Raw genomic sequence first — 19,809 nt, 5'->3', positions numbered from 1 at the left:
ACAGATTGGTATTAATTCCAAATGACCGGTGTCGCATGAAATTCTGCCTCTATGCAATACTATTGCATATTACTATTACTATTATTGCGTATGCAATAATGTATGCAGTAATGTCCGCCGGACGGTTTTGCATATGCAATCGTGTCCGCCCGGACGCTGCTGCATAATGCAATTGTGTCCGCTCGGACACATTTGCATATGCAGTTGTGTCCGCCCCCGTGCAAAACCGTCCTTGCACTGCATATGCAATAATGTCCGCCGCCGGTTTTGCATATGCAACAATGTCCGCCGGACAGTTTTGCATATGCAATAATGTCCGCCGGACGGATTTGCATATGCAATCATGTCCACCCGGACGCTGCTGCAGAATGCAATTGTGTCCGCCCGGACACATTTGCATATGCAGTTGTGTCCGCCCCCGTGCAAAACCGTCCTTGCAGTAAATTCAACGTCCTTGCAGTAAATTCAACGCCCTTGGTCGACGGAACACGTTCGCCGTTTTTTTTGGAAAATGTTCGGCCATTGGGTATTCACTGCAATCATATTTTCGTGAATGTTCATGCTTCATATGTAGGTACATGTCCGCCGGACGGTTTTTGCATAGCCCCGGACACGATTGTATGTGAAAAAGTGTCCGGAGTGGACAGTATTGCATGGCGGACACAATTGTATCTGACACCGGCATCGACTCTTACTTTTAGCTTGAGTGAATCCCTTTCCTGCATGAGGAGTTGTTCCATCTCTTCATACAACCGATGCATCTCATCCGTAAGGATGCCATTTTTCCTGGAGAGGAAAAGGAAACCAACAATATTGTTTAATGTTCATATACTGTTCACTGATACTTCCAACATGGACTTAGCGTGTTCTGGACGTTAGCGTATTCTAAATCTGAGGTCTCGAAATCAAATTCGTGGAAAATTACTTCTTTCTCGAAAACTAGGTCACATCAGAGGGAGCTGTTTCACACAATGTTTTATACTATCAACCTCTCCCAATTACTCGTTACCAAGTGAGGTTTTATGCTCATAATTATTTTGAGTTTTTACCAATAGTGTCCACTGCCTTTAAGGAGAATGTACGAGAACGTGTAAGATTCGCAAATAGAATGTATACGAGCCGAAATAGTTGAATTCAATATAATGTGTGTTAGTGTTTTGAATGACAGCATTGAAGTAAATTACTGAGTTAGATTAATAAATATAATTAAAATAAAATCAACTGCAAAAGTGAGATTTAACTAACGTTTTGACGAGTGTGTCGCAGCTATCGTGAACTTTCTGAATCTCCAGGACAGCTTTCTTGAGGAAGTTCTGGAACACCAGGAGTAGTTCCGGTTCATCGTTCCGTAGTTTCTGCCAGAGCACGTACAGTTCATCCTGCCTGTAGGAGGGTTAGACGGCAATATGTAAAAAGGTTGACCATTAAAAATCACTTAAAGACAGTGGACACTAGTGGTAAGTGTCAAAGACTAGTCTTCACAGTTGGTGTATCTCAACAGACGCATAACGTTACAACAAACCTGTGAAAATTTGAGCTCAATCGGTCTGCGAACTTGCGAGATAATAATGAAAGAAAAATAACCCTTGCAACACGAAGTTGTGTGCGTTTAGATGGTTGATTTTGAGACCTCAAGTTCTAAACTTGAGGTCTCGAAATCAAATTCGTGGAAAATTACTTCTTTCTCGAAAACTACGTCACTTCAGAGGGAGCCGTTTCTCACAATGTTTTATACTATCAACCTCTCCCCTTACTCGTTACTAAGTGAGGTTTTATGCTGATAATTATTTTGAGTAGTTACCAATAGTGTCCACTGCCTTTAGTCGTTAGAGTATAGATAAGCCCACTATTGTTAGTCGGGAATAAGGCAAATTTAAAAAAATATTAATCAAATATCTTTCCCTATAAACATAATATCACTTGGAAGCAGTCCTAAAAATAAGAATTTGCAGCCAATAAGTCATCATTTCCAACGTTTCGCATCCGTAGAAGAAGGCATCCGTTATTCGCATGGTATCTTTTTTAGTATTTTTAGTTTTATTAGTTCAGATTTTCAGAGAGAAGGAAGTCTGGGCAATGTTCCAGGAGCTGGCACCCTAGTCCCTCTATTAAATCTTCTAGATGCAATACGTCACTAGAGAGCATGAAGACTGCGGTAACTTGATGTGGTAAACCTACTAGAACACGCTCGTGAGGCAAGGATCAAAGAGATTGCCAACCATGGCCGGATGACCTAATTCTTAAGCGTCTTATAAACGAGTTTTCGGATGGGCCTTTATCTTAGTTCATGATGAGTACAAATGTTTTTGTTATAGCGTCAATAGGACAATCATCATACGATTTGAAACTTTGTTAGGGTGGGGATGAAATACGGCGAAGTTTGCAGTAAAAATCAAGAATACTAGTATGATTTGAAACTTTGCAATAAGATTGGAGGTAATTACACATGGATATAAATAGGATTTGGAAATTGCAAGGCGGGAAGTTTAAGGCTTTGCAGCTGAATGCTGGCATGGTGGACAATTACCCAAGGTTTCCGGTAACATCATGTGCGATGTAAGTTCAAATACAGTTTTTTTTAACTGTAGGGCCTAAGTTTAATTACAGTGTAAGCTTTTTACATGGCACTGAATTAAGACTAAACGCAGTAGATGACATGATAAGTTGAAATTCTCAAGAGTTGGGTTGGGATTTAATTTCGTCTGAAACTCATCCACATTTAGACTATAAGTACATCTTGACTTTTTTAACTCAAGTTCTTGCACAAACAATGGTTCAGATTCACACTAGAGACAGGTCTCATGTAATATCCGTCGGAAACAAATAGCACAGTGGTTTGTATATAATATCACAACTGTTTCATGTCAAAACAAACTTCTTCTTGACATTTAAACTAACGTTAAACTACATCATCTCGCTTCACAATATTTACCAACGAAGGAAATATCAAGCTCTCATCAAACAACCGTCGGGTGAAATAAGAAACCTCGTCGTATACATACATTTCTTTCAGTGTTCCCACGAGAACTAAAACTCCCCCGTGATTTAGTCTCACGGTCTCAAAATGTCGGAGAATAAATATATTTTCGATTCTCCTGTGATGCATGTACTCAAATGAAATGCAAAGGTTATTATAGAATAGAGAATGATAAATGAGGAAAGAAAATATGTAAGGAAATTGATCAAACTAAAATTCCCTCCAATTTTGCGACACAACAATTTTACAGTTTTGTATCATTAATCTTTATGTCAGAAATGATAAATATCTTTGTGAAAAAAAAAAATGAACTGTAGAAGCCATCGTGCATTGTGAGTATAGACCACATTACATTTGTTTACAAACATTGTCTTTGTATTGGTCCTTCTGGCAGGCAAGATACTAAAAACTGGTCGCATCGAAACTGTTTGTGACATATAATTTCCACATAAATTCAAGAAGTATATGGGATGTATAAGTTGTACAAGCTTTGGCATGTGCCCATCCTTTTCATAGAGGGGTACATTATTAATTTTGGAGCAATCGTCATGATTGCCCTTTTTGGTAATCGTCAAAGACCAGTCTTCTCATTTGGTGTTTCCCAACATAATTTACATAATACCAATTCTGGATCACACAAATTTGGCTAACACACATCGGTGTATGGGTAAAACCAAAATTTATATTCTTTATCCCCGATGCAAATTTAACATCTCTTAAATTTTGATCAATTGTTCATCGAAGTTGCAAGAAAATAGTGGAAGAAAAAAACAGCCTTGGTGCACATGTTGTATGCTTTTAGATGCGTTGAATTCGACACCTCAGCTGACGTCTCGATTTCAATTCAAATATTCTAGTGAGTTAAATTTACTTCTTTCTCAAAAACTGCATTACTTCAGAGAGAGCCGTTTCTCCCAATAGTTTATACTTACAACAGCTCTCCGTTGCTCGTTTTATACCAAGTTAGTTTTATGCTCACAGTTGTTTTTTGAGTAATTACCAATAGTGTCCAGTGCCTTTAAGTAAAGCCTTTATTCCCATCTGCGCTGCTTTAAATGACGCGCCTTGCAACCTTTGAATTTATTAAATTATGGGAATGATTGCGAATAATTAGTTTATGGGTGATGGACAGATTAAAGAGAGCTCATTCAGCTTAATTGGTCTAGTCAATGTGCCATCGTGACCAGGCACCAGGAGTGATGCATAGGTTGAAGTATTGCAATGTATTATTAATAATTTCTAATCATTCAGATCAATTCATTCCAGACCTTTGTGAGGGCCAAGACCATAGATCATGACAACAGAAACGTTCACGGACAAAACAGTTGTCAGTTTCACCATTGACACAAATCGTCCTTATACATTTAGGAAGACAAGCAGACAGAACCACCATACCGCCATGTATAATAGGAACTATACTCTTCCAACTGGATCTTAAATTGAAAATCATTTCATTCTAAACACGTACAACTTTCAAGCGTCCAATAAAAGTCCATAGGCCATGAACCTGGTAATAACTCATTTAACAAGAACATTTCCTCAAGAATTGACACGAACCTTACTTTACTGCTCATAAAATTAAGAAGAAAAGCACTCAAAACCATCATATTCATAGCAACTTATTCTTCTTTTTCACCATGATAGTAATCGATTTGATAAACCAGACACAGTTACCAATCAAAGATTTATTTGTTCTCATGTTAATTTTAATTTTGAACGTTAAAGTTCAAATTTAGCTGGACGAAACCCCATATTTTTAGTGAACTGTCTGACATACAGGCAGGTTCAATTGAAAATAATCATTAAAAGAACTTACATAGTACTATTTATTTAATTATTTGTTCTCGTGTTAATTTTGAACGTTACAGTTCAAATTTAGCTGGACAAACCCCATATTTGTAATTTATAGTGAACTGTCTGACATACAGGCAGGTTCAATTTAAAATAATCATCATATGAACTTACATTAATTGGTTAATATTTATTGATTTGTTTATTTATTTATTCTAGTTTATTTCACCCTATGCATATTATTGGCGTACAGATATTATGCTAAATTCGACAGCACATCAATCATCCACCTCGAGTTCAAAACCATCTCTGTCCCATGAATATTATTGTGGCGCGATTTCCAACCTCTATCCCCCACAAACCTCTTATCTAAACAAAACATACAACAAGAAAAACGCATTATTTTATTATCAGATTACGTGCTCTTTGTTGGAAATGTCAAAAGCCCGAAGCGTGAACTGAAGAGAGGGTTGGGCAAGGAATAGCGTCCGAGACCCCGGTCAAAATGAGCACAAATCACGGTACTTCAAGAAAAGGTACTTCGTACATAAATAAGAAAACTTGCCCGAGGGTTTAAGCTTTGCTAAATCCACCGTCGTTTCGAGAGTTTGTGTCCACAGTATTAAAGGCACCGGACACGTTTTGTAACAATACTCTAAATATTATAATATTAGTGTTTAGAACTTTGTAACGAGCAATGGAGTGATGTTGATAGAGTAACACATTGGGAGAAACGACTCCCTCTGAAGTAACGTAGTTTTGAGAAAGAGGTAATTTATTTCTAAAATAAAATTCGAACCTGAGTAAGACTTCTGTCCTGAAGCCTTTATCATGCATCTGAAAGCACACATGTTGTGCAACAAGGGTATGTTTTCTTTCTTTATTGTCTTGCAACCAAGATGACCAATATTGAGCAACGTGACTCATTCACAGATGTGTTACGTTACGAATGTAACCCAAAGTGAAAACACTGTTCTTTGACAATAATGGGAGACTTTCTGGGACGATAGAGGGCAGCAGACTTACCGGGTAAATCCATTGTTCTCAGAATTATGCACATGTTCAGAACTACGTAAACAATGGAAATTTACCCGGTATGTCTGCTGCCACCTAGCGTTGGAAAGTCTCCTATTACCAAAAGTGTCCAGTGCCTTTAAAGGGCCGTCTGCAAAACGATGTATCGTTCGTGATGATTTTCTGATAAGAGTGGTTGAGAAATATTAAATAATATTTCTTTATCTGATTGCTCCGGGTACAAGTGGGCGTCCGTAGTGATTGATATCCAAAGTATTGTAACATTGTTTGAACAAAATTTTAGCGATTGCTTTAAAACAGGCATACGAGTGTGCCACTTTGCGGCATTGATGCTGACATCATTGAATAATGTGGGGGTGGGTGTGGACTAATGACCAGGAAACGAACACAGTGAGAGGGGGAGGGGGTATTGATTGATCTCAACACAAGGGACTGACACCTAGGCTTTTGACTGATTTTTAGCCCATGTGTCTGACACCAACAATGGGGCAGTAGACGTTTTAGGTTGAACATATTGTAGCCAAAGAATATTTCTTTTTTTTTCAATTTTTTTTTCTGGTTGTGAAGCCAAAGTGAATCCCCGGTACAAGCAAACAAAAGGGAAGTTTTAGATCAAGAAAGACCGTTTTTAGAAATAAAGTTAAAGAAATACCTTTTATTTTAGACACGTGGGGCGAGTTGCGATGTTTACTTGTTCAAGTTATAATAATACCATTTTTAAAATTTGGAATCACCGCGATTTAGAGCACTTCCATTAGCGGTGGAGGAATTGCTTAGAAGCAGAATATTTTGTTGTTAGTTATTTGTTTGCAATTTTGGTGCCAACGCAAATTATTCAAACCCAGCCTTTGTGTCAGGACATATCGATTTGCATGCACGGCAAAGCTGAATCCCACGCGTTTTATGATCGCAATGATCAATCATCATACATAATATTCATGCCCGAATATATAATATGAAATAATAATAATAAAGACATTTGTAAAGCGCCCAATGAAAAGAGATCAACACAAATACACAATGAGTGAAAGATACAATTACAAATAAGCAGGTTAAAAATTAAGCAGTTTAAAAAATCTCGAGGAAAAATGTCTTGTAACAAAATGTGTAGTCCTACTAGCCAACCCTAGCTCACTTATCACAAAAGAGGGAAATATAATTTCGCACATTGGCGGGGTCAAAGTCTGAAAACGCGCGAGACTTGGACAAAGAAACAGACCAGTTTCAAACCTTAACTTTCCCGTTACAGTTTCTTTAATTTCCCATTACGAAATTCAATTAACGAAGTCGACTCAATGTGAAATCAATTCACCAGAAGACGCGACTCTCATCAACAACTTGAGCTATAGGTCACAGTTCTTAGACTTGGCGAAACACATTGCACTTAAAAATAGACGAATGGGTGAAAAGGAGAATGACAACAAAAAACCACAAAGAAGAAGAAAAGAACTGGAAAAAAAATCAACCACTTCGATTTTTGTTAATACAAGAATAAGGGAAGTGCCTTACTGCATAAAAAGAGCCGGGGCTTTTATCCTACTCTTATAAAAGAGTGACCCTCATATTCCTTTCCGGAAAAATATTCAATATTGATTTCTTATGTGGTTGGAGTTACGGAAAGGAAGAACCCATCTGCATTGTGATCTAAAGCTCAGCAAATGGAGAACAAAATTGTCTTCTAAAATTAATGGATGGTCACGTAATATGTGAGATATTGCCCGATTCTCCTGATACATCTCAGAATAAATTTGCTGTGAATAAATTTTATTTGAGTGTATGCATATCTTACAGCCAACTGCGCAGCCGGAAAAAAGGTAAACACTTGGTCAAGACCATTATATGCGGATATTTTAACAAAAAAAGGGTAAAAGACAGATTTGGAAGAAAACGTACAGAAAATGAAAAACGTTGGATGTGCTTGTTTGCAGCCTATAAAAGGCATGCTCATGGCTAAAATTGTTTCAGTTTAGTGGTGTTTGTTCTGGTTTATAGTTCTGGTTTGTGGTTTGATGAATTTAACTGTAATGTTCATGGTTCAAACTGGATTATGGTTTGTTGGTTTCGCTTGTATTGTTTTTTAATGGTTTAACTTTGGTGAAGTCAAATTTGTCGTTTCTACTCATAAAGTTCGTGATATCATAAATGGTTCACAAGACGTTTTTAAGGTGGCTTCGTGGTTATAAACCGTTTGAAGTTATCTTGTTTATGGCATGTGATGTCACAGTAAGTGAATGTTTATGGTTAACGGTTTTTAATGATGATTTAGTGGAAAGGTGTAAATTTTACTGTTTATGGTTAAAGGAACACGTTGCCTTGGATCGGACGAGTTGGTCTATAAAAAGCGTTTGTAACCGTTTAAAAAAAAATGCATATGGTTGGGAAGATGTTGTAAAAGTAGAATACAATGATCCACACAAACATGCCTTGAAATTGCGTGGTTTTTCTTTGACTGTGCGAACTAACACGGTCGGCCATTTATGGGAGTCAAAAATTTGACTATACCATAAATGGCCGACCGTGTTAGTCAACGAGGTAAAAGGAAAACCGTGTAATTTCGAGGCATGTTCGTGTGGATCATTGTATTCTACTTTTAAACATCTTTCTACCCATATGCATTTTATAACAAACGGCTACAAATGCTTTTCAAAGACCAACTCGACCGATCCGAGGCAATGTTTTCCTTTAATGTTGTAGTTTGAAACCTTATACAAACGGAAACTTTCTTAGCATTATTGTGCTTAGATAACCTTGCATTTTATTTGGAGTGGATTTATCCATTAAAAGTTACCAGTGTGATATAACAACCATTCACAAGAAGTCAGAAACAATAAATAAATTTGTCCTTATCATTCAATTAATCATGTTTTCAAAATAAATTGAAAGCAAATTGAAGGTGACATAGTACAACAGCACTTTAATCCCAATTCAATTAAGGCTGTCCCAACAAACATTAAAACGAGCCAGTTTCGCCAAATCCTGAGTACTTAATCACGACCAGCCATTTGCAAATTTGAAGAAGGCACACTTAAAGAAAACAACACAAGTCTTTCTACCATGCCGATGTCTAGCCTTCATTCAAGGCGTACGGAAGCGGACATGGTGTCAAGTGGTTATACGACACTGGGGCTAATTTGTTCCGAGGTGCTGTGTGCTTAACAGTCTGCAGCGTGCGTGTTGAATAAATGCTATTAAGTCGCACTTATGAGTACTTGATGGTTGGAAGTGAAGGACGGTATAATACTGACGCAGGGACGAGCAGAGAAGACTTGAATAAAATGAAAACAACTAAACATCAGGGATATTACTATAATGTCAACTGTTTTCGCTAAAATCAAACTAGATTTGGACTTTTCCCCTTAATCGTCATCATGCAGGGTCCATTTTCATAAAGTTGTTAATAAGCAGTTAATATCTTTGGTAAGCTCAAACATAATGTAAGTTTGGCTGTAACCTGTTTTTTTTTAAGTAATTCTTTTCTGTGCTTTTGTATTGCATGTTTTCTGAAATTTTGCCCTGTTCAGTCAGCGTATAATGTAGCATGCACACAATGAACAATGTATAGACGATGTGACCTCTGACGTCACACGAAAATCAAAACATGATTCGCGCGCATACCGCCGGGCAAAACCTTTGTGTTTTGGCAGCCAGCTAGAAAGTGTATGCAATCTTACCATGACTACGACTCTTTTTGCCCGGCGAAACATGACGTATACAGTGTTTTTTTCAACAGAGGGCGGTTTGAATGTAAACATAGGTCACATCGTCTATATACAGCATAATATAGTAACGTACTCACAGTGTAATCTTGTATGTTTGTGTTCTCACATTTTGTTTGCTCTTATTAGTGTGTGAGGGACATTTGAAGCAAAGTCTTCACATAGCAATAAATCCATGTACATGTACTGGTACATGCAATGATGCATTAGCCTTATTCGGAATGAACCACCACTGTGCTACACTGATCTTAAGTGCGTGCGTAATTATGAAATTAAAAATCAGCTTCAATTTGCCGTCTAGACTTGCTAAAAGGATCTGTAGAGTGAGTTTATTAAAAGATCTCTCGTCTCGACGTTGTAAAGGGATCACTTAAAATACAATATGACTGCGGGAGACGTCTTTGTACTAGCCTCCAGTCAAGGCGTAAGTGGCAAACAGTTACACATCAAGAACAGAAAAAGACTAGTGCGGGACTGCGCTGCCTGGTGGGTGTCCTGGTTTAAAGGGAAGGTACACTATTGGTAATTGTCAAAGACCAGTGTTCTCACTTGATGTATCTCAACATATGCATAAAATAACAAACCTGTGAACATGAGCCCAATTGGTCATCGGAGTTGGGAGAAAATGATGAAAGAAACAAGACCCTTGTTAGAGCGAATTTGTGTACTTTCAGATAGGAATAAAAGACTTTTATTATTTTACTGAGAAATTACCTCTATTTCAAAATCTATGCTACTTCAGAGGGAGCCGTTTCTCAACATGTTTTATACTATCGCCAGCTCTCAAATGCTTATTACCAAGTCAGTTTTTAAGTTCATATTTGTTTTGAGTAATTACCAAACGTGTACCTTCCCTTTAAAGGATAATACGTTTATACATCTCTGTGTGGTTTTAACGGATATAAAAAAGAGCAAATAGCTGCCAGATTATGTTGAAAGAGAAATTGACTTGAATGGACGAACCAACGACCTCTAGAAACAAGGCGGTGCTCTACCAACTCTAGCCCTATGTGTGTGGTTTATTTTGTTTTGTTGTATATTTCCATCACCTGAGCAAAACATCACACAGTGGGCCAGAATTGAATCAAAGTGTGCCAAAATTATATCTCAACATATTTTTGGTGAAAATTATATTTAAAAATATTTATGATGGAAAGTTGGTTGTAAGGGGTTTTCTGATACGTAGAATTTGATGGTCATGGTTTTAAAGGTCTATGACGTCATCATAGTCCTGAATCATGATTGGTCGGCAAGAATTTAATAACTACTAATATCGTTTTGTTCATTTTTTCCCCTAGGCATATCAAAGAAACAGTTTGTGAACAAATGTTTTGCGATGCAAAGTGTGTTTTCATAAGGGTTTCTAAAAGCGGTACTCATAAAGGGTGGTCTTTCTTTGATGCTAAACAGAGAAATATGACCGCTGACACACGCACTGTCGTTACAGGTGGTTGAGTCAAAACAGGCGTTTCTCATAGGGGTATACAACTTCAAAATTGAATAATTTCCAAAGTCGCAAAATGTCGCAACCAAATTTGGTTTTAGACTGTTCCTGGAGGTTCAGGCTACTGAAAAAAGTTAGAATTAAAGCGGCAATCGGCGGCATTTTATATTTCCTATGTCTCTGATTGAAATAAATGAAAACTAGGAGGCATTTTATGGGATTTATCAGACCTTTTTAACAGTAAACAGAAATTAAACTGATTATTAATTCAATTTTCATGAAATATGGACTATAAACAACCATCGACACGGTTTTCATGGCATTATCTTTTATGAGCCGTTCAGGGTCGCAAGTTAAAATACCCATTAAGTTCAACGGTTTTGCCGCACTTTTTTACGATTTTTTGTCTAAATAAAGTCATAACCCTAATTTTAAAGAGTTTTTTTTTTCATTAATTCTTTCTTTTAACATACCCCTGGACTATTAAGAACAATAAACAAATGGAAGTACTGATTTTTGAAACAATCACCAGTTGCCTATTTTGGCGCAGTTTGCATCAGCTCAAGGAACAAGGCTCTTCTTTCCAGACCATTACATTCACATGGAAAAAAACCCTGCAATATCTAGTTTTTGTTTCTTTATCTTCTTTTATCAGACATTATACCCAGCTCATTCGGTTTGTTGATAGATCCAGCGTAAGGAAATACTATGCACTTTAAATACGGAGCCAGTGTGTGAAACGCGACTTTGGTCATGCCTACGTTCAATGGTTCGAACATATAACGATACTACCAAATAAAACCTACTTATAAACAAATAAAGTCCGCAGCGTAAACAACAAACACAGACGGATGGAAATCCGTTTCAAGACGGTCAAATTATCCCTAATCAGCACGCTACCATGGCGCGTCCAGCAGCAGTCGCCCCCGGGGAGTAAATTGAGTTAAACCCCCACCACGGCACGTACAATGCACCACCCTCCTAAATCCCATGTCCGGAATTATCTCCCCATAATCAACTCATTGAAACACATCCCCTGCTCCTCCGACTCATGGTATCCTCCACTCTTATCACCTCATCCATATGATGTGCCATACCCAAATCTTGTTAAAGATGAGAATAAAGTCTTGGGAGGACAGATGCTTTTGGAAACAATCTTGAGATGTCGGCATGCCCGCAGGAGATGGCACAACGACTTCTTCTCGTGTTTTTTTTAATGAGATTACCAGATGTCGGGCTTGGCCGTAGCTCGAGCCCCGTGACTGCTGTCGGTGAGTGCTTCACCAGAACTAGGCCCTCGTGGTTCAAATTGACCGCTTAATCTGATTATTGACTAGGACATTTCCGACTAGGAAAAAGTCTTTGTTTACCGACCTGCTCAGCACAAAAATAGAGGGGAACCAGTCATTAAGTTTACACTACATGGGGCGGCAATAGCTGGTCACCCCCGGCATACAAATCACAAACCAGTTACCAAAATGGATCAAAACGAGGCTGGCCACACACAAATCTACATCAGCCCTAAAAATTACAATATTTCTCTGGAGGAATAAATACTGATGAGTAAAAACCACAACAACATACTCACAGAGAGCTCTTGCGGTTTGTTTTCAAAAAGAGTCAAGACCAGTTTCAACTCGAGATACTCGTCCTACTTCTTAAGTTTTTAATAACTCCTAAGAGTACTGGGACTAGTCAGGAGGATCATCTTAGTGAAATCGACTCCTGGGGTCGACTTCACAAAGAGTTAGGTTAGGACTAGTCCTAGGAGATATACAAATTGCATGGATAGTCTAAAGTTAGGACGAGTAACTGGTCCTAACTCTTTGTGAAATCCACCCCATGGATCTTACCCCCCCCCCATGATTAGTATCTGGAGCATGGCCACAGCCATGAACCCTCTAGAATAGGGGGGGGGGGGACATCTAGATATTAAAAAATGAATAATATACTTTCTCTTGCTCAAAGAGCTTAATTTTGAAAAGAGAGTGAGCCTAAATGTCGTAAAAACGTAAACAAGTCATACAAAACGAGAAAACTATAAGTACACACTTGGGCTCCGAACATAGACAGTTACAAGTCACGTGGGATATTATTTCACTGCGGAAAGGAATGACGAGACTTACAACCTTTCTCCCAGGTTATTGTCTAGGATCGAACATAGCAACGTGGACAGAATCAAAATCAGGCTCAATTTGACATCCAAACTGTCACGTCCATCGAGACTGAGTTGCCTCAATCGGTAGCGTGCTTCTCATTTTAAACTCCATTAATTTTTCCAATGTGACTGCTTATAAGGATGGTACAGTGAGTCGATCATGTTCATTCAATTATTATGTCATCAATTGACGCTAAATGACAGCCGTTGGCGGACTTTCATTCTACAGTCAGGTTTTTTATTTTATCAAAATCTTCTTTTCGACTGTTATAATCGATGTGTCAATTCAAATTAATGATAACGCATTAAGAGTGTTTTGGTGACGGTTTTTCGGAAGGGTTCAAGACTGCCATTGGAACTTCATGAAGTTGAAATAATTTTAATGGCACTTTTTAACTGAATGCACGCTGCACTTGGAGCGCCAATACAGTGTGAAATGTCAGAACTGGGGCTATTGTATTAGTATTCAGAAATTCGATGCGCATATTATAGGGATAATATAATCGATGAGAAACTTGCTTTTCTGAAACTTTCAAAACAGAACTGAAGACATGGCTCATTACATAATAATTACAATCATGTGTACAGTACATAGTTTGTCAGAGCATTGTTTAATTTTTAAATATACATCTGTATTAACAAATTACTGCTGTGGCACCACGAATAATTGTACTTTAGAACGCGTGTCTAAATAAGTAAATCAAAGTATATATCATTTAAAGACACTGGACAATACTGAAGATTGTCAAAGACCAGTCTTCTCACTTGGTGTATCTCAACATATGGATAGAATAACAAACCTGTGAAATTTTCAGCTCAATTGGTCGTCGAAGTTGCGAGATCATAATGGAAGAAAAAACACCCTTGTCACACAAAGTTGTGTGTTTTTAGATTGGTTGACTCTGATACCTCAAACTCTAAATCTGAGGTCTCGAAATCAAATTCGTGGAAAATTACTTCTTTCTCGAAAACTATGTCACTTCAGAGGGAGCAGTTTCTCACAATGTTTTATACCATCAACCTCTCCCCATTTACTCGTCACCAAGGTTTTATGCTAGTAATTATTTTGAGTATTTACCGATAGTGTCCACTGCCTTTAAGTCTACTTTTAGGGTACAAAGTTGGCATCAACAAACAAAAATCTGTCCGTCCAATCAGATTGAGAAGCAATATTTCAAACAAACTACCATGCACTTGCTACAGCAGTTCATTGCACTTAATTAACAGTGACCGACCTCTATTCCACACTTAATGGCGGATACAAAATGTCTCTCAATCATCTTATCACGCACAACAAAACATGACAAGCACGTAGCGATTCCGCACCACTGATGATGTGTAGGTCAGGGTAGGTGATTGCCGGCTATGTGACACTTTCTTCGGTCGTTTTACCCCTGCGTATATTAGTACTGTTTTATATAAAGGAGTTTTGGCGGCCATTTTGTTTCTGACACCACCGCAAATAACACACAATGCGGCATGACGCACGACTATGCCACATGACAACCTCGATTCTGCATGGTTGTCAGCCCTTGCATCTTATTGTTGTGTTATAGGACTTTTGGCGGCCATTTTATTTCTAATTCCACGCAAATAACCCACTCTACGGCTTGATGCAAGACTAGCCTTGTCGACTGTAAGCATTGCATCGTTGTGCTGTTACAATGAACCGTTGAGCTGGAAAGAGGGGCGGTCGCACAAAAGGTAAGCACAACAAAACTATGCTTACCGGATAAAGGTTTTTCAGCCAAACTACCATTGTGACTGGCACTGCTCAGTTATGCTTAACAGAAAATGTTCAAGCAAAAGGTAAATCGGAATATTAATGACATAAAATGATTGAGAAGTTGAGCCAGAATGGGGTGCCGTAGCTAAGCACAAAAAAAACACAACTAAACTATGCTCACCACATCAAAGTTACCCGCGAAACTACCATGTCACATGAAGAATTTGTGACTGGCACCCTGCTCAGTTTTGCACAAAAAGTGTCAAGCAAAAAGAAATGTAAGGTGAGCGGAATGATGGCCTCTGAGTGGTAAAGGAGCTGCTGTTATAGCCATAATTGAAGTCTTGGCCAAACGTGCACTTTCCTGGAGCAGCTGTCCCCTCTACGGCATCGTCTCAAGCTGCCTTGAATATGTATTCAAAATATAGATGTTGTCATGGTAATCAGAGGAGAAAAAGTGTGCTAAATATTTCGCCTTAATTTTTCTATATTAAAATGTGCCGCGCAGTGCTCTGAAGTATCTAACGAAAATGTTCCAAATAAATAATGTTTGATCATGCATTCTTGGAGGTTTTGAAGCATAAACACATTTAAAAAAAACCACGTTATGATGTTAGTTACTCTCTGAATCTCGTTATCCACATAAATCAGATTTGCCCAGGTGTTTGCTATGGTTTCGCAGCTACAGATTGTGCCACATCCCATCCATGTAAACCTTGACAAGGTGCTATATAAAATGCGCTAGTGATAAAAGAGTCGCATATTATTATAAACACCTAAATGCTGAACGCTTACGTCGTTGTGTCAGGTTTATCCAATGAAATCATTGTATCCAATGACATCACTGGGTCAGCAAGACCAGTGCATGTCTTTAGGGGACCAGTCTAGGCTACACCGTACTGAAGGAAATGCCAACCAGAGTATCATAGAAATGTCGCCAGGTTGCATGACACCTCTAGGTGTCAGACCCAGGAAAGTGTAAATCGACACATTCTCGCTCGTCGCAGTTCAGGTGAATGTTAGGTCCGCTTGGTTTGGTAGACGAAAGCGTATACAAGACAGGTTTTGACACGTCTCTATGTGAAAGCCAAGAGGCCGTGCCTAGACCAGGTGCGACTTTAGAAGGCTGCATAGTGACAGGTTCTACGGCAAGTGGGTTATAATAGAGACACTAAGACCGCATGGTGTATTTTTAAAATTTAATTCGTAGGAGCTGTGGATGATTTGAACAGTCGCTGTTGGTTGACGATGTGGCTTTGTGTACATTAAAAGTATCCATGTCTACCTCGAATGATGCAAATATTAAAGAGGGACGATTAATAATAGCAATGATAATTTAGCGCACGTATCTACCCGTAAAGATGCCTGGAAAATGAGTTTCGTTCCGACCCCGTAGGTCTAAGAGAACTCTGCAGTTTTTAACAAAGTAATTGCTGGAGATTCAAAAAGTTCTCCACAAACACGCGTGCAAATTTGAGTAACTAGCGACCAAACATTGCACTGCTGGTTGGCGCCCATGACCATTTAAAAATGTGCGTATAGGTAGGCCTACTCAAGGCGCTTGAACAGACAGAACGTTGTTCTGAACATGCGCACATTACCGAGAACAATGGCTTTATCTGATAAGTCTGCTGCCACCTTGCGCCCCAAAAGTCTCCCATTTGTGACACGCATACGAATAATGAATCAACTCAGCAATAAATCACTTCCAACAACTTCTGTCAAGCCTTTTGAATCTTATTGTAATAATGCAAACAGAGAGCAAAGCACTTTCACCACAACATGGATGATGTTATTATTTTTTACTAATCAAAATATCAGTTATTATTTTCGGTCACAGACCACAGACAAACAAAAACATCCATAGGGCCAGCTTCCGGCCAAGACAAAAATTAATGAAGAAAATTCACGTGACATGGAACAGCCGCAGGCTAATTTACTCCTAAGAAAATCATGTTTGTTTACTCAGGCTGGAGTGTGCATGCAGGAAAAGAAAGCTAGGCAGTTGACTAAGGAGCAGACTTGCTGATGATAATCTACGACTGTTTTATTTATGGCCTGATTTCTGATATGAAATAGTTAGTATGAAGGGGAGGTGGCGGGGTTGTCTGAGGAACATCACAACCGGGTCGGTTCAGTAACTCCCTTTTGGTTATATTACTCCAAATATTATTCAGACACCTTAAAAAGTTAGTACAAGAAGCAGGATTTTGTATTCCCCAGCCCAGCTAATTTCAAAGTTACTAATAGTATTTTCGCCCAGTTACTGGAGTTATGCAATATAACCATAGACGTTTAATCAATGTTTATTATGAGAGAGATTGGCTGTTGCCAGCTTGGTGTTTATATCCCCATGTGGGAGTTAGGCGAGTTACTTTTAAGGAAAGGTAAGACAAACAGACATACACGATTTATAGGAGAGTGACATTGTTGGCTTTCTCCAAGTGTTTGTCTATGATATTTTTCTTTAATTTTTCCTGATAAAACATTTTGAGGTGCACACCACAATGCTAATATTGCTTATGTTTTTCTTTAAACAAACCTCCCTACAATGTTTTCTCTCGTTCGCCCAGACCGACAGCCCCACGGACAGACTTGTAGTATTTTGACAGCGTGGATTGAGCGATTATCAACTGAGACTCCAATGCCGAACAAGCCCACAGTAATGATAACAGTCAAACAGCCCCGATACCTGAGATTAATACATGTCCGTTTTAAAAAAGTCAACTGCTCATGGAGCTAACAGCTGAGTTATTCCCGCCTAAACTATTCAACCCAGAACTGTCGACAACCACGACACCTTGCTAATATGGAAATGCATTACAATTGTCCGCATCACAAACAGGGGCTCGCCGACGCAATGCGTATGTTTTGCATGGGGGCTAATAACGTGTTTTACCCGGAAAGTGTTCGATTTGACGTATTTGACTGCCTTACCAGACTTGACACTCAGTTGGCGTTGAACCATAAATGAGGGAGGGGCTGCCACCCACAATCCCACCACCCCCTGTAAATTAATGAGATCAACTAAACAATCGAATGAATCGAAGAAACTAACACTCTTGTCTGAAAGTGTTCTACAACATTTTGTCCAGCATGTTGGCACTCTACATCAAACTGAAGTTTAGGGGCTAATTCCTTTACCATTCTTATACTGAAATTATGTTATATTAAGCAGATAATTTCATCAATCAATCCACAACCATCCCAGACATGCCTCCTCCTACAAAAGGTGACTTACTCTGTTGTCGTTTCGTCTTGGGAATCAATCCCATCAGGTTGTTCCCTCCTTTCCGTCAACTCCGGCAGGCAATTCATCCACCAGCCATCCGGGCTAACCTCGCCGTGCCCATGCTCCCAAGACCGGCGAAGGTATCTAGTCATCAAGAGGGGCGTTAGGGACACAAATCTAGTCAAGATAGACTTGCTGAATAATAGATAGCTGTTTGTTCCTAGGGTAGCCATCTTAAGGAGGAGGTACCACCTTATCACTGACTTAAGGTCATACAAAGTAATTGTGGTGTTGGCCGCCCCAACCTTAGAGGCCTTCAGGGGAGGAGTTGCATCAAGACTAAGAGGCAGCCCAGTATTTATTCACACTATTCCTAGTTCGGTTCCTCGCACCAATTGAGTTCCAGTTGCCTTGTCTTCAGCACTTCATCAGTTCTTCAAGTTTTGTTTATGGTTGCACTTTTGTGTTCGGTCCGCACTCCACCAGCAACCAGTACCCTTGGCTCAAACGCCTGTCACTTAAGGATCCTGCCGAGTTAAAAGCGTAAACGTAAACGCAAACGTAAGCTCCAATGAGCTGTTCAGGTTACGAGTAGCTGTAGTCACTTCAACAAATCTGCAGGGTTCCAGTAAGTAGCACTGCCAGCTATAAGCGCGATTGAGCTTCCAATCTCTCTCAAGACAAACTGACAACACCACCATCTCCAGCACAATCTTGACAGCAAAAGCACACAACACAAAATGGAGCCTGCAACCCACCCTCTCCAGGACAGCAGCAATGCTTTTAAGGAGAGTATAACAGTCCAAGATGCAGGATTCTAGCCACCTTGTCGATGTTAGTATCTGCGTTGAGTCTCTTACACTATAACATCACGTATGCTGAGGACGTGCGGAAAATACACCACAACAAGAACACAACAACTGAAAGAACTTGTTATAGACACCAAAGATACTAACCTCAACACCATTTATCACATATATTTAGAGTCTGAATTACCCCATGGTTACTCTTTATATCCCGTGTCTGAATGATTGACATCAAAGGCCTTTAAAATCCTTGTAAATCCCAGTCAATGGGAGGTATTTGTTGTCCCTATCGGCTCACTAATCAGTCTGTATAAGGCTTTGCAACACTAAACCCTCGATATGTGTAAACTTCAAAGCCCTTTAAATGCACTGGACACCATTGGTAATGTCAAAGATCAGTTATCTCACTTGGTGTATCTCAACATCTGCATAAAATAACAAACCTGTGAAATTCAAGCTCAATTGGTCGTCGAAGTTGCCAGATAATATTGAAAGAAAAAACACCCTTGTCACACGAAGTTGTGTGCTTTTAGATGGTTGATTTCGAGACCTCAAATTCTATGTCTGAGGTCTCGAAATCAAATTCGTGAAAAATTACTTCTTTCCCGAAACTACATTACTTCAGAGGGAGCCGTTTCTCACATTGTTTTATACCATCAACCTCTCCCCATTACTCGTCACCAAGAAAGGTTTTATGCTAATAATTATTTTGAGTAATTACCAATAGTGGCCACTGCCTTTAAGGGTGATTAACTTTTGGAGTTAAACGTCTTTGTGTGCTTTAAGAAGCAAAGGCTTTAGGCTTGAATTTTTTTATTTTGTTAGTGTTAGCCATTACCTCTTTCTCAAAAACTACGTTACTTCAGAGTGAGCCGTTTCTCACAATGTTTGATACTGTCAACAGCTCTACCCTCCATTGCTTAT

At 39.0% G+C, this 19,809-nt stretch overlaps 1 protein-coding gene across 1 annotated transcript in view; it reads right to left on the bottom strand.

The window, feature by feature from the left end:
* LOC117299544 (ras and EF-hand domain-containing protein homolog) overlaps positions 1-18,312 on the bottom strand; it is a 35,615-nt gene extending 17,303 nt beyond the window's left edge. Inside the window, exons 1-3 of the mRNA XM_033783093.1 lie at positions 18,089-18,312; positions 1,246-1,383; positions 696-786 (exon numbers count right to left, since the gene is read on the bottom strand). Coding sequence (XP_033638984.1) covers positions 696-786; positions 1,246-1,383; positions 18,089-18,312 — 453 coding nt within the window. The remainder of the gene's footprint in view (positions 1-695; positions 787-1,245; positions 1,384-18,088) is intronic.
* Between the last annotated feature and the right edge of the window lie 1,497 nt (positions 18,313-19,809).

The sequence above is a fragment of the Asterias rubens genome, chromosome 14 (genome assembly GCF_902459465.1).
Source record: "Asterias rubens chromosome 14, eAstRub1.3, whole genome shotgun sequence".
NCBI lineage: Eukaryota > Metazoa > Echinodermata > Asteroidea > Forcipulatida > Asteriidae > Asterias > Asterias rubens.
Note: the sequence above shows the minus strand (reverse complement) of the source record. Positions and strands in the feature narration are given on the sequence as shown.